The sequence below is a fragment of the Solanum dulcamara genome, chromosome 7 (genome assembly GCF_947179165.1).
Source record: "Solanum dulcamara chromosome 7, daSolDulc1.2, whole genome shotgun sequence".
NCBI classification, from domain to species: domain Eukaryota; kingdom Viridiplantae; phylum Streptophyta; class Magnoliopsida; order Solanales; family Solanaceae; genus Solanum; species Solanum dulcamara.
Genome location: NC_077243.1, coordinates 78,843,934 through 78,860,442, shown reverse-complemented (window position 1 = coordinate 78,860,442; position 16,509 = coordinate 78,843,934). Strand labels below are relative to the sequence as shown.

Below are 16,509 nucleotides of genomic sequence, written 5' to 3'. Positions count from 1 at the left end.
ATGCATTAAATCTCCTTGTATTACTAATACTATGGATTTCTAGGTATTAGTTATACATAACATGAAAAAGTGTACCAAATAAGGTACTACTAATACACTTAATTAATGCATACATTAATTTTGTTGCTAAAATGGAAAAAAGTCCTGCAGATTAATGTCCAAATTTCAATAAAGACTTGTTTTTTTGTGTGTATATCTCCTACGTGAGGAGGGGGGAAATGAAAGTAAGAACCATGCGCATGGATGAAAGAGCGCAAATAATAGATGAAACAACAATAACATATCCAATGCAATCTCATAAGTAGGGTCAAAAGAGGGTAGAAGTTACGCAGAGCTTAGAGGTAGAGACGTTATTTTTAATAAATTAGGCTCAAGAAAAAGCAAAATAAAGCAGTTTGAAAAAAGAAATAAAGGGAGTGAAGAAGCCATAACAAAAGTAGGATAATCAATTTTTTCCAAGAGAAGACATATCAATCAAGAAGACAATAATGTACATAATTTTGAGAAGGTTAGCTATTGAAAACAAAATAGAAGAATACTTACAACATTGTTAATAAAAAATAATAATGAAAAAGAGTGACCTAAACAACAAGACCCCCCTAATTCCTCAATATTCTTCTTCTTGCAATTGGGCCTTACAAATCTAATTGGGCTTGGTCTTTCAAAACCATGATCTGCTAGCAGTTGATGGGCTTCTATACTTTTTGTTGTTAACACTTTTCCTTTTGGGCTTCCCACAAATGCATTGGCATTCATAGCCACAAATATTACCAAAGCAAGAAAACAAAGTACTCCCTCCATTCGAACGCCTTCTAGAGTGGCGTCCAGTCGAATAGTAGCTACTTGAGCCCGTCCCTCGATTTTGTATTTGAGGGAGCTCAGTCCTCCACTTCTCGAGCTTCGACCTGAGCCCCTCAGTGCTCTCGTCGACATTCCAGCCATCCAACACTGAGCTCCTTTTGTCATCCAATGGATATTTCCTTTCAACTAATGCAGCAGCCACTACAGATGAAGGCCCAATTTCTGATTCAGATAATGGGCCTTTTGGGCCTCCAAACTCATTTCCATAAATCTTCATAATGGGCTTTGTAATAGACTGCTCATCCATTACTTTAGTTGCTGGTGGGTCAGCGCCAGGCCCTTTTTCATTTATGGGCTCATATTTGGGCTCTATTTCCAACTCAATAAGTTTGAGTTTGGGCTTTTCTATGTTGGGCTTATCATAAAGAGATGACCCTTTACTTACAATTGAATTACTTAAAACAGAACTTGCCTTACCTTTTTTATTTTCTATTTTTGATTTCTCATTTATTAGCTCAGCTCCATTTATAACAGAACTTGCTTTTCCCTTTTTTTTCATCATATGAACTGGAGGTTCAAATGAAATATTAAGTATTGAACTCTCTTTTTCATGATCTTTACCCTTTGTTTTTGAGGAATTGCAACTATTGAACCATTATCAATGGAAATATTGTCCAATGCCATACGTTCGCTATGTTCACTCTTTATTCAACGTAATATAGGTTTTGAAGCATCAATATTGTTATTGTTGTTATTGTTCTGTTTGATCTCGTTGTTGTGTGTAGAGTGTGTGTCTTGATCTTTCATTAAATCGCGATATGCAACTGCTGACGTGCTCATTTGTCTGTACAATGGCATACTTCTCATCGAGCTATTGAGTAACGTCACACCACACCAATGTTCAATATGCCTTGAGGACGTCCCGATGGACGAGGAATCTACATACACCAAAATACATAACTACTTATTGTTAGAGCTAAAGAGAATTAAAACTTCTTCTAATATTTCTTCTTCCATCGAATACCACCATTGCGGTGGAGGTAGGGGGTGAAAATCGAACACACACTTAAACAATTGTTAGAAATTAGGATTCTTTCTAAACATATTTTGCACAAAAAAATCTGCTTAGATTGGGAGAAGATCTCCATTACAATTTGACTATAACGAAAGATTATGTAGAAAATGTTAGATTCATGAATTAACATCATTAATCACAAAATAGTTCTTCCTTGGTCTTATTCTGAAGTTTGAAATACCAACTTATCCAAGTTAAGAATAATCTTCAAAGAGACAAAAAGAAAATTCTCATCATCAAAGATAACTTGAGACCTTCTACTTTCTCCCAAATTAGCCATGAAGTCCGCAATTAAAAGAACTTTAAACCATAAGAATATCACACCAAAGTAAATGATAGGAGTAGTCTTGTAAAACATTATAAGGACCATACATATGTGGAAAATAACTGCAACTGACAACAAGACCATGCAAGCTATTACATGAAATCCCAATGTAACTCCCACAGTAAGGAAGAGAGAGGCTACTTGCCAAAGTAGACTCCGTATCATTATCATCATTAAGTGCTATATGTGAATCTACTAGCTAACCATAAAGGCAACCTACGATGGCTACCTTCTCTAAAAGTATGGTCCAAAAGTAATTTGTATTGCTCTAGAAGGTGAATGCAATGTGCTGCAGAACAATTTTGATTCCCTTCGATTGTGAACAACAAACCGTGACTAAAATCATCTACGCTAAAAGAATAATAAAGCAAAAATATCTTCTTGACCTTCCAAACTGTCATAAGTTTCGAAAAGCAAAGTCAGTGAGGAAAGAATTCTCCATTGAAGTCCTTGGGCCTCTTAAAACAATTACATTTAAATCCCTCAGATTTTATTAAGTCTCTTTGAGAAGGATCGGTATGTCTTTTCATATTACTGCAATCACCCATTCCTGATTAGGAACAATTTGAAAAAAAATAATTTGAAGTTAAAGCCTCTCCAAAGTAAAAATACTCAAATATCTGAAGATAAAAGATTTTATATTTCTCAAAGTAAAACACAAACTTCTCATTTTTCAATCTTGAATAGAAATATGAGTTAAATGAAATTCAACATATATACCTTTCTAGCTTTTTCAGCCAACCTAATTAATTTTTGCTTCATTTAGGAATCAACTCGAGTTTTACAATTACTATAATATTCATCGCTATACTTTCTTCATTCTTTTACAAAAATCGAGCACTTTCTTTAATTTTTTTGAATTTTATATTTAGAAATAAATCAATCATTTATCACAAAACTGAGTAATTATATACCCCTCAACAACTTCAATATGTCCAGGCAATATTTTGAATTAGATATTACTATTCAAGATTTGCATTATGTCATACACATGTCAAGGGAATATGCCCTTGCACAAATAAAAGATTTCATACTTCGCTTTTTCTCACACATCCATTGATGTGTTAGGAAGTTTTATAGTTTGTGAATTCAAGTTATATCCTAGTGAAATGGAGACAACTTCACTTGTGAAATTCAGTTTGTGCACTATTAAGTTATAATTGATTTATTTGTTCTAATCATATTATCGTACAATTATATTTAAGTTGAAAGCCATTGTTTTGAAGAATACTATGTTAGGACCTTTAACGTTTTCACTAATCAAAGAGAAGGCGGTAAGCATTCTGTAATCATTTTAAGTTTTCCAGGCTGCCCAAGGGAGGGAGGACAAATAACAAAGTAAAAATATAGAACAGAAAAGGTAGAAGGTATTGTGGTAAGACATCCTATAATATTGTCATAAGTAATAGCTTCATCAAACTTTAAGAGACTTTTTGTCTTTCGAAAATACTTGTTCAGTTAATATTGTGTGGCTTTTGCACTTCTTTTAGAGAGGTGATGTTATAATTAGTTACTATTGAATTTTTACTACGAGGTTTTAACTGGTATTGTCTTTTTCTTTCAATATTTATAAAAAGTAAATAGATAAAAGACGACAAAAAATCAAAGTTTCATTTTTATCTTTGTTTCACCAGCCAGAGAAAATCTAAATAAAAAACAATTACTTTCAAAAAAATAATATTGCACTATTTAAGTGAACAGTTGAAGTGCAGCAAACAAAGAATCAAAACTTTTAATATTGTTAGTGATGATCTCTTGATAAACTATCAAAATATAGTAACGATAATCAAGTAACATAAAAATATGTGGAGCAGATAATTACCAAGTTGATTTTCTTATACTCAAATTACTATGTCAAACATAATTTCACTTTCAAGACAAATAATGTGAACCCAAAAGACAAATAGTGTGAATCCAAATGGAAAGTAAAAAGAAGGCAAGAAAAAATTCACCAGAACTTTCATACTTAAACTTGCACTCTAGTAAAGAATATACACACAAAAAAGCTTCACAAGAATTCTTATTCTTAAATTTATATTATGTCAAAATCTAATGTAAAAAAATAAAATTTTAATGCATAAATACATGAAATAAAACACCAAAACTTGTAACTTCAGATATTTCTTAAGGATGCTAAGCTTCTTTTATGATATTGTTCAATAAGTCAGCCAATGAAAGTTCTCGACTTTCCCTTCTAAATACTTTTAACGGAACTCTATTAAGACGTCAAAATTGCATAGCAAACTTATCAAGAAAACATATACAAATAAAAAGGGCAAATAAACATCTTATTGTCATTATCTATGGATTCTAAATTCATTCAGTGAATATATTGAAAATTAATCAAGCCTCACAAAGTGGACTATGAAATAATCAAAACATATACTATGTAACTAAATCAGTGATAATTCTTTAATATCATCCTAAAATTTTGAAATTAAGCAAATTCAAGAAATATACAGATCTGCACTTTTAAGTAATTATGATCATAACAGAGACAATTAATCAAAGAGATAACCATGAAAGCGATGTGCAGAAGACGATTAATCAAATTTATTTGAAATATAAAGGAAGTATTTCTATGCCCATGTAATACATACTCGTAACAGATTTTATCAAATCATGATCGAAGATGTGGATAAGGCAATTTATGAATCAATCTCATGTGTTGTTGCCAAACAAAATTATACTGCCACTGAATCAAGTCAGACCTTTATAATGTTAAATTTAGTTGAGTAATTCTTATTGATACAAAATAAAGTTTAATGTTTTTGCTAGATAAATTTTCAAAGTTAAGTGATATTAACTCTCCAACAATCCCATTCTAAGAAAATGTGAACTCCAAAAATCATAAAGGAAAAAATAACGAAATAACCCAATTATTGAATAGGTGATCCATGAAAGCAGACAACAATGAAAGTAAAAGTATCGACATACAAGAAGGACATAGATGCTTGTAGTTTGGAACCAAAACTTAGCCTGCATATGTTCTTCTCTGTATTGTTTTTCCTTTTTTATAACTGAAGCAGCATGTGAGGCTCAACTTCTCTCTATTGTGTGAGAATTAGAGGGTAAAATCCAAAAAAAAAAATTCCTCATCAATGGAAGATGGCACACCAGGTGTGTGTATAGATAACTTTAAGCATAAATGAATAATAATTATTATTTTCTTTCACAAAAAAAACACGACTATTCGTGCTCCTCACTGCCATTGATTCCATTTTAAGTGATAATTAATATTTCACGTTGACCCTTCCGTTTTCTATATCTTCTTTGAAACATGCCATAATCTTCATTCAACTTAAAATCTCTCATAACCCACATTCAGTAAAAAGTTTTGCATTCATTTCAAACTAAAAAAATATTATTTTTTTTAAAAAAGGAAAACAATCGGATGAAGAGTCCAAAAAACACTAAACACTGCCAAAAGACACATTCTAAAAGCTTTTTTTCACAGGTTACTAAAAGCTTTGTTTTTAGAATCTGGATGTTAATAGAAGAGTACTCAATTACCTTTTTTTCACTCATTACTAAAAGCTTTGTCTTCAAAATCTGAATGTCCATTAGCCCTTGCATTTGCAAAATTCACAAAAGCAAAATCAAATTAAAAATTCACATGCATTTTTTATTTGGATCCTCATTTTTTTTTTAAAAAAAGGCACAATCGGGTGCAGTCACTTAAAAGGTAATGGACTCCTCAGTTACGGATGTGTTTTTTGGTAGTGTCTATTGCCTTTTGGACTCTTCATCCGATTGTTTACCATTTTTTTATATAAAAAAAATTATCTTATTTCCTAAAAAATGCAAAAAATTGTAAAAATAAATGAATAGGAATCCTGGCTTGAAGTGGCGCCAGGATTATAATACATGAATATAAATTCGATTTTCTCATAGCTATATAAGAACATGATGAAAATATGTATGCCCTGGAATGATGGTTCGACTTTAATTTTTAGAATGATAACAATCGACTTATTTTTGTCTTTATATTTTTTCAGCATAACAAAGTTTGTACTATTTTTCGCAGTTACGCACATAGCATGCCATTGACAATAACTCTATTATATATGGCGCCATAAATTCACAAGATGATCCTATGTAATCGTTGTTGTTTATTGTTCAAATACAATTTAAAGGTATGCCTCAATCTATGCATTTTCATTCTTTTATCTCCATGATAAAGCCATTCTACAATCTTTATATATAGAGAGGGTTTCTATTTTCATTTTTTTTAATGTTTCCATCATTAATCATGTTTTTTTCTCAACATAATATAGGAGTTGATTCATCTTTATATTTTCATATGATGTTAGTACTCACAGTATTCTTCACCAAAAAAAAGTACTCACAATATTATTTGACAACAAAAAATATATGAAGACAGAGTTGCTAATTAAGGTATGATCTCTTATATTCCTCAACGAGTTGTTATTATTTTTTATTTTTTTCGTTTAGTCATGTTAATACGTTTACTTTAGGTCACATGCTTAGAGACGGAGATAGGAAATTTGACAAGAGATCGGATTTTAAAAAAATAATCAAAATATTCCCTGTAAACAAAAGAATAAAACAAGGGAATTCAACGGCAAATAGTGTGTACATGAAATAAATCACCTATCTATATCGTGTAATTTTTCGGCGAAGGAGTGTCAGTGTGGATCTCTGTCAGGGCATGTCTATCGAGCTCTAGTAACTACTACCCTCGGTAAAAATATTGACGTTTTAGAAAAACAAGAAGCATTTATTATTTTAGTTATGAATTTACTCTTATTGCTTCAACTTGGATTGTTAATTAAGTGAGACGTTTAAGAAGATAAACTATAGTCTATAGACAAATAATATATAAAAACACTCACTTTGGTACAAATATAATGTTTCTTAATTAGTATAGTAGTTTCAGAATTGCATTGTTTTTTAATTTCACATATTCTGTAAGTCAAAATTGAAGGTGACAGTTATTAACTACTACTTTTATCTTTTTTTAACACTTTATTTAGGATCTCCATAAAAGTAGCAAATCGAGATTTCTGAATTAATCTCAACAAACAGCCAAAGTTACAAATATGCTGCTGAGAAGCACATCAACTCCTGTTTCACAAACCATTTTGGTAGAAAGTAAAAAAAATGACTTTGATAATACCTCTGCAGGTCACAAAAATATTGGCAAAGTCTCATTTCACTCTGCAAACCATTTTTGTTCTTTCTCATGCAACTCTTCATCTGATCATCAATTAAACCCAAGAACGTCCAACAACAATCTTGGTCGAAAATCACCCGGAGAGTTCAATCTGATGGGAACTTAAAAGGTTTTGTGTCAAAATGTGAGCTTGATGATGTTTATAGAAAAGGGTTGATGTCAAAATGTGATCTTGATGGTGTTTATAGAAAAGGGTTGGTCTCAGAATCTAATATTGATGAGGTTTATAGAAACGGGCTGGTGTCACAATGTGATGTTGATGAAGTTTGGTTGGTGTCAAAATGTGATCTTGATGATGTTTATAGAAAAGGGTTAGTGTCAAAATGTGATCTTGATGATATTTATAGAAAAGGGGTGGTGTCAAAATGTGATCTTGATGATGTTTATAAGAAAGGGTTAGTGTTAAAATGTGATCTTGATGAAGTTAATAAGAAAGGGTTGGTGTCAAAATGTGATCTTGATGAAGTTTATAAAAATGGGTTGGTGTCAAAATGTGATCTTGATGAAGTTTATAAAAAAGGGCTGGTACCAAAATCTGATCTTGATGAAGTTTGTAGAAAAGGGTTGGTGTCAATATGTGATCTTGATGAAGTTTATAGATCAAAGGTACTACCAAGATCTTGTCACAACCAAGAGAATAACATAATATTGCCAACAGAACTATCATTTTCTATTTATAACAATCAAGATTTTGAGGAGATGATTAATGATGGAAAATTGGTGAAGGCTGTTACTATAGGAAATGAGATAGAAGATTTAGTTAGTGATGATTTTAGTTTTGGGAAGTGCGTCATGGGGCTTATTAAGGAAGACGATGATAATGAAGATTGTGATGATAAAGAAGATAAAGAATTTGAAGAAGAAAGTGAACCAGTTAGTCCAATGTACCTTGCTGCTGGATTGGAATTGATGTTAGTGGCATGGACCATAGTGGTGACATGACGTCTCTGACTGAGGGTGGGCTGATGAGGGCGGGTCATGGTGCTGACGTTGTACCTACAAATTTTGATGAAAATGGAGATGTTGAGGCACATTATAAGAATTTGCTTGAAGAATATCCTTCCATCCCTTTGGTCTTGAGGAATTATGCTCAGCTTTTGCAGGTCAGTCCATTGACTATGTTGGTCACCATATGTATCGAGGAACATTTCTATTTCTCATTGTATCTTGCACATTTTCTTTATGGATTCGACAATTGCAATGTCTTCATTGAGAGCTACTCCCTGTTTCAATTGTGTGAACCTATTTGATTGGATACGAAGTTTAAGAAAAAAACCAAATATTGTGAACTTGTGGCCTTACACATGTCACAACATTTGTGTGTTCATAAGACAAACTTGTGTCTTAGACAAGTATAACATATGGCCTTAATTATGCTCAGCTTTTGTAAGTCACTCTATTGATTCTGTTGATCACCATCCCTTGAGAGAGTGCATTCTTACTTCCTTTTACATATGGTCTTAAGATGATTGATTAGTATCCATGTTGTTTTGCCCCTAAACTCTCTGTTCTTGTTTCCACATAATGTGATAATTTAGTCCAACGCTTGGTTCTCATGTGGTGTTTTGTGTATCTCATGAGCTTTGGTTGCAGTCAAAAGGAGATCTTTCTGGGGCCGAGGAATATTACTTTTGAGCTACTCTAGAAGATCCAGAAGACGGGGATATCTTGTCACAGTATGCTAAATTGGTGTGGCAGCTGCACCATGATAAAGATAGAGCCTTGAGCTACTTTGAACGTGCCGCTCAGGCTGCTTCAGAGAACAGGTACCCCATCCGTTATGGGCTTATATGGCGGTATATAAAATGGAACATGTATAACTTAGAATCTTAATTTCTCATGAGAGAACAAATATATGGTGTATTGATAGGTTACAAATTGGAGCAGACACACATAGTATGTCTCCTTTTTGACATTCATTTTTTTGGTTTCTAGCCATGTCCTTGCAGCATATGCTAGTTTTCTTTGGGAGATCAATTATGATGACAACGAGCACGATGCAGACACACCCCACGATGAAACTAAGGTTTGCACACATCCTCTCTACTTTCTTTCCAAGTGAACATGTAATAATTTTTAGAACAAGAGCCGTTTTGCATCATATCCCTTTTAGGACTGAAGTTTTTCTTCTTAATGTTGCCATCTCTTCAAGGAAACCGAAGAAGTTGCTACGTCACACCACATGGATTTTGAACAAGATAACAAACAAGCTAGCCCTCTACTGAATCTTGCTGCAGGATTTGGGATTCGAAAATGCAGATTTAGCGGTGGCATGACTCTGAATGAGCTTATAGAAGCTGAGGATTACTACAAGAGTATGATTCAAGAAAATCCAAATAACCCCTTAGTTTTAAGAAACTATGCTCAGTTCCTTGATCAGGTAATGTCCCTTATTTTCCGTCTTCGCTACCGCGTATAAGCAGTAGCGTAGCTACATACAATGAAAGGTAGTCAAACTTGAACACTGAGTTCATATGCATATATATTAAATCTCATCATCTGAACGAAAATTTCTGTCTTCACCAATGCAATTATAAGCCATCTCTTATGTGCATACTTTAGGAGGAAAAACTCTTAATCGCACAACGACATATTATTAAAAAAAATCCTAATTAGCGACAGATCCACAGCTAATTTCTTTTTCTTTTTGTAATGAAATGTGTGCAAATATGGGCAACTTATATATAACTTCGATTATCACACTATTTTGTTGTAGTTACTGTCCCCTTTTTTCCAGAATGCTTTGGGATGCTTTCTATAGTATTTCACCATGATTTCTTTACTTCTGTTATTTCTTTTTCATCTGTTTTTCTTTTGAGTCGAGAGTCTATTGAAAACAACCTCTCTACCTCCCTAAGATAGGGGTAAGGTCTGCGTACACTCTACCCTTCTCAGATTCTACTTATGGGATTACACTGGTATATTGTTGTCGCTATTGCTTGTTATATTTTCTTGCAGTGTAAAGGAGACTTGAGAGAAGCTAAAGAATACTACTCGCGCGCGGTATTAACAGATGCTAGTGATGGAGAAATTATTTCACAGTATGCCAATTTTATATGGCATCTTCATCATGACCAAAATAAAGCCTCTTCTTACTTTAACAGAGCACTTCAAGCTTCTCCTGGAAACTGGTAAGTGCTACTCTCTCTGTTTATATGATGGTGTTTAATTAGGCACGAAATTCAAGAAAGAAAGTCATTCTTCTGTAACTTGTGGTTTAACACAAGCTATAGACATTTAATTGACTATAAATCATCTCATTGAGGGAGAAACATAAAGTTCAAAATTCCTTGTTTTAAATAAGAAGGTGTCTTTTTTGCAGTTTCATAACACCACACAATGGTTAATATACAAAGTTTTAAACATATATGTACATCGTAAAGGTGTCCTTCACTATTGTTTTCCCCTTTCATATCTATTTTGATTTGCTGTACTCGAGCTGAGGTTCTTCCGTAAACAACCTCTCTACCTCCACGAGGTAGAGGTAACATCTGCGTATACTCTACCCTCCCAAACCCCCACTTGTGGGATTTCATTGGGAATGTTGTTGTAAAGGACTATTGCACTGTCACTATATTTTAACTTGTTTCTTATTTTTCATGTTACTAATCTCATTTTCTATCGACGGCTACATGTAGTATTGTTTTTAGATAGCCATTATATAAAAAAAAATTACATAATTTTTTACATTGTTTAACATAAATTAGTACTACCATATTCATTATATATATTATGCTGTTTCAACATAAACTTCTTCAAGAATACTTAGAATATTTTATGCTGTTTTATTTTCACCAATGTACTTGCATCATATGCTAGATTTCTATTGGAAACAGAGGAGGACGAAGACGAAGACAAAGACGAAGGGTTGGATAATCAAAAATATGGATTTCAATATTTTCATGGAGTTGTGGCTGCTCCAAATGCTTAATCCCCCGACAACAAGTAAAATGGATGATCGGAGGGGATTACATGGTGGGAATATCGAACTCTCACCAACAAGGTGAAAGTTTAGGTAGTCAACCAATTGAGCTACTAAGATTTTCCCGTTTCAATAGATAAATAACAGTTCCAATAGGAATTTTTCCTTCCAAAAAAAGCTGTCATATACATAGAGATAATCTATAGCTACGTTTTTTTTTTGTATAATTGCAACGATTTGATTGCTAGAGTGTATTCGTAGCACTTAGACATACGATTCAAACCATTGCAATATACTGTATATAATAACGATTGTATAGTCGTTGCAAAAATATATTGTTGTCATAGATTTAGTTTCTAGTAGTGTCATTTCGAAACAACTTCAGATATGTGGTGTGTAATATTAAACTTCTGACAAAACTGTCTGAAGTTACATATAGCTGAATTTGATCAGACAAACATGAGTTAAGTTCAAGAAAAGAAAGTTGACTCACAATTTAAATTTTGATGTTGCTAACAAGCCAATTTGAATTATAATTTTATCAAGTGATGGATTTATGTTTACTATTGTTAGAAATTTTAGTAATTATGCATAAATGTATACTCTGTGTCAAAAATATTCAGTTTAAATGATCTGAATTATAATTTGAAGTGGAAAAAGATGATGTAAATCACCCTGTAAGTGGATCTGCAAACCTTTGTTTTAGGATCCTAAAAAAATTAATATTTATGATTTTATTTTTGCTTAGAAAATATTGTAATTTGTAGAAAAAAAGTTTGTCTTCTTGGAGATCTTCAATTAAACTACTCAAATTTTTGTATTAATATATAATTATTTTTAAAAAAAACAAGATCGATCTTTAAAGTAATGTACTGCAAATGCATAGCTAATATATTACTTATTAACTTGAATTGACACATAAATTTAGTAATGGTAAATAAGGGTATGATAATCAAATTCAAGAACTCTTTTTTAGGCAATAATAATAAAATTAGGGCAATAATACTAAAAGATCAAGTTGACACATCTAATTAATACATTTTTAAAAGATAGAAAAACTCAACAGATAACTTGAGGCGGATGGATGGAGTATTATTTAATTAAGTTTACCTCCTATTTTGTTATTTAATTAAGTATGCCTCTTATTTTTAGGGATAAGTGAATTTATTATAGGGTGTTGCCCAAGTCAAAAAACACTACTCCATATTTGAATTTATTACTTTCCCCATTTATTTTTACTTATCCATTATTCAAAAAATAGATTTTTATTTTATTTATTATTTTTAATATATTAAGAAAATATTTTTTTTCTATTTTACTCTCATTATTAATTACTTATTTCCAAATCATTTTTAATACCTAACACTTTATAGTATATATCAATTAATATGAATACAATGATAAAATACTTATATGAACCACTATTTTAAGGGACTTGCAAAGTCCAAAATAAATAAATAAAAGTAAACGAAGGGAGTATTAAGTTTTTCTTAAGAACTTGTAAAAGAGAAATCAAATATATAATTCAAAATGGAGGAATACAGTAAAACCTCTATAAATGCATATATTTGGGACCAGAAAAAATATGCATTTATCGACATTATTAGTTTATCGATAAATGCATAAAATATTTATTTATCGATAAATAAATATTTATTATTTTAGAGAGTATTTTGCAGTATGTGCCATAAGAAAGAAAAAAAATATTTGAATTAAAAATTTCAAAAGTTTAAATCTAGGAAACTAAAAAGTGTAGTCTTTGCATATTTATTATTTAAATCTAGGAAAACTAAACGAATTTAGTGAAATTTAATGTTTTTAATTGTATTCATGTATATAGAATATGAAGAGATTTTATGTTAACTATAAAAGGAAAAAAACTAAAAATAGTTATTGGTCTAGTATTATTGACTGATTAAATATATATAAATTCTTGATGTATTCTTGTAATTATTACTTTTTATTTTTTCTGGGCCTTTAATACTTTATTTTTAATTATTATCTAATACATTTAGCTAGAATATTACTTTAATATAATTGTCCAAAGTCGGGATCGGAGAAAAATATTTATTTAGCGAAATTATTATTTTATCGAATATTACTTTATCGAAGTTTTACTGTATTATTATTTAATTAAGGGTATACCTCTTATTTCCATTGTCTCAAAATAAATGTCATTTTAATGAAAAAAATTATTCCAAAATAAGAATTTTTCTAATAAGAATAATTTAGTAAATTATATATTATATTTATTAATTTTTTAATGAACGTGTTTTTTTTCTAAGGTGACATTTATTTCGAGAGGAGATAGTATTTACTAGGGATATATGTGAATTTATTATAAGTGATTTGTTTTTCTTCTATAAATGCTTTTGTTAATTGGTGAATATTTTATATATACAACAAGGGTTTAAGCCCCAAAACCCTACCGCTTTCTTCTTCACAATTTTTCATCAACAATGGCGTCTATGGGTGGAAAACGCTTTTCTTTAACCGGATCAAGAAGCCGTAGCAGCAAAAATGACGGCGTATTAGCTAGGATTTCTCAGTCATCCATTGTTATAAAGGGAAAGGAAGCAGCTTGTGGTGCGACTTATATGGGGAAAAAACTTGCGAAGAGTACTGGGAAAGCTGCCTGGCTTGTTGCTACAACGTTTTTGGTTCTGGGTTTGCCGTTAATTATTGTTATGGATCGTGAACAGCAGCTGAATGATCTTGATCTTCAACAAGCTAGTCTTCTTGGTGGTGCTTCCCCTGTTACAACCCAGAATTGATTTTGATGATGGGTTTGAGAAATTTGTAGAATGGGTTGGTTGGTTGGTTTTGTTAGATGTTTGGAGGAGCTGTAGTTTATTAGTGGGAAAAAAAGAAGATCTTGATCTTCAATAGAATTGATTTTTAGTTATGTTTTGTGGGTTTTTCTTTGTTTTATCTAGTGTTTTGATGATGAATTCGCGATTAGATTTCGAAATTTGCAGTTTAATTATTAGTGGAAAAAGAAAGACCTTGATCTTCAATCGAAGTGATTTTTCTATGTTTTGTGGTTTTATCTTTGTTTTATTTAGTATTTTGATGATGAGTTCGAGATTGGATTTCATATCTATATATCAGTGAAAAACATGATCTTGATCTTCAACAGAAATGGTTTCTGTTTGTGATTTCTCTTTGGTTAAATGTAGTGTTTTGATTATGAATTCGAGATTGGGATTGCAAAATTCATAGAGTAATTTGGTTATGTTCGCACTCATCTGGTAAATTGATCTTTGATCTTGATCTTCAACAGAAATGATTTCTCTTTGTTTTATTTAGTGTTTTGATGTTGCGTTTGAGATTGGATTGCAAAATTTGTAGAATAGTTTGGTCATGTTTCATTCCTCTGGTAAATTGACTTAATCAGGTAAAAAAATATGAAGTTTGATCTTCAACAGAAATGATTTCTTGGTTTTTCTTTGTTTTATTTAGTGTTTTGATGATGGATTTGAGATTGGATTGCAAAATTATAGAATAGTGTGGTTACTAAATGTTTGTGCCACTTCTGTGTTTATTTCTGCCCTTAATCGTAACAACTGAGCCTCAATGATCTTTCATCTAGTGGGTTGATTATGTGTTTGAGATTGGTTACTCACTAGAATAGAAGAAAAAGAATAAGTTGTCTCTATGAAGAAACAATGGGGAAACAGTTAGTGATACCGGCTGAAGGTAGTAAGTCAATTGTTAGTACGATTTCTCTTCGAGAACACTAGATTTCTTTTCCCAGAAACTGAACTGAGATGAAGTCAATTGAAGTGCTCATTGATTTTATCATCAAAAAAGGAGAACCAAGTAATAGGTTTGTGCTGCTTTTTTTTTGTGGTGTATCTGAGTTTGATTTCTTTAGATTTGTTTCCTTTTCCTCTGGAGAAATACAGCTGGTTGTGATAAATGTTTGTGCTTGTTTTGAAGTTTTTCTTCTTGTGTTGTAGCACAGGTCTTGTCTGTGATGACTTCTTCTTGTTTGCGTTAACTAGCAGACTGCTTGCTAAGAGGAAAGGCTCCTCTAGTCCCGAAACTTGCGAAATTCTATGTGCCTTGGTAAAAATAAGCCTTTTATTTTATGGGATGAAGCTGTAGTAAATATAAACAACCTCTCCACCTCCGAGGTAGGGGTAAGATCTGTGTATATTGTTGTTGTCGTAAATATCCTTTGATAAGATCTGCAAATGTATGAAGCAATTCATATTTGCCTTAATATTTTGTGTAGCTATGCGCTTTTCTTCTTTTTTGTTTCAGCTTTAATTGCTTAAGATGGTGACTTTGCTGCATTAGCAAGTGTTGCTTGTGATGTATGGGTTAGGCACAAATCAAGGTTTTGAACCCTTTTCAAATAAACAATTTGATATGACGTACTTTAAATGTAAGTTTAGACAAATTAAGTGATCGATATATTACGATGCGTATACTTTAAACACATACTATAATATTAATTCTAACATGTTGGAGAGAACAAATAGTCATAAATATAAATATCTCCAATAGGTATTATCGCAAAGTACATGAATGATATATCATCATTGAAACAAAACAACAAATAACAACAAAATTAAATAAAGGACTTTGATAAATAATATTATCTAAAGATAATTCGTCTAAAAAGCTTTAGACGAGTTATTTGCATCATCTGGTGGAAACTGTGAGGAGGACGAAGCTCCATTTTCAAGCTGCTTCAATTGGTTTTTCAACATAAATTCACCAGAAGTTAACCAAGCATCATACTTGGTTGCATCATCTTTATTGAATTGGTCTATGAACTCCCACCAACCTTTATCTCTAGTCTCGTTCATTTGGTCAAAAAAGAGTATTTTTTCATTTGCATTCTTTTCTCTTTTCTCAAATTCATTAAGCATATTATTATTTTGAGTTACTTTTTTTCGTGCTTGTTCAGCAACCATTTGGTCACCTGCACTTAATTCTGCTGTAGGATTTATAAAACGATCGATGACTGCATTACTAGTTGGATGAACTAAGGAATACGGTTTACCTTTCGGCGAAAACATAACAATTCCAAGATCGACATCACATTCTCTAACAAGTTTACTAGCTTTTTCATATAAGCTACAACGTCGTTTAGAGAATGAAGAGTATCGAGTAGCTTCTTTTTCTATTTTTGCTAATGGAATTTTTTGACGTCCTGCTGATTTCTTATTCTCCAT

At 31.8% G+C, this 16,509-nt stretch overlaps 2 protein-coding genes and 2 pseudogenes across 2 annotated transcripts; 2 read left to right on the top strand and 2 right to left on the bottom strand.

The window, feature by feature from the left end:
- Positions 1–661: 661 nt before the first annotated feature.
- On the bottom strand, positions 662–1,831 carry LOC129894914 (uncharacterized; annotated as a pseudogene).
- Positions 1,832–7,445: 5,614 nt separating this feature from the next.
- On the top strand, positions 7,446–11,329 carry LOC129896576 (uncharacterized; annotated as a pseudogene).
- Positions 11,330–13,690: 2,361 nt separating this feature from the next.
- On the top strand, positions 13,691–14,337 carry LOC129895592 (mitochondrial import receptor subunit TOM9-2-like). Its single transcript, XM_055971317.1, has one exon. It carries the CDS (start codon positions 13,780–13,782, stop codon positions 14,092–14,094), a length of 315 nt encoding a protein of 104 aa, XP_055827292.1. The 5' UTR covers positions 13,691–13,779; the 3' UTR covers positions 14,095–14,337.
- A 1,608-nt stretch (positions 14,338–15,945) lies between these two features.
- On the bottom strand, positions 15,946–16,509 carry LOC129894913 (agamous-like MADS-box protein AGL29). The gene has a single exon (XM_055970511.1). It carries the CDS (start codon positions 16,507–16,509, stop codon positions 15,946–15,948), a length of 564 nt encoding a protein of 187 aa, XP_055826486.1.

Excerpts from the sequence above, each read along its gene's own strand:
- LOC129895592 (XM_055971317.1), top strand. The coding sequence starts at position 13,780 with ATGGCGTCTATGGGTGGAAAACGCTTTTCTTTAACCGGATCAAGAAGC.
- LOC129894913 (XM_055970511.1), bottom strand. The coding sequence starts at position 16,509 with ATGGAGAATAAGAAATCAGCAGGACGTCAAAAAATTCCATTAGCAAAA.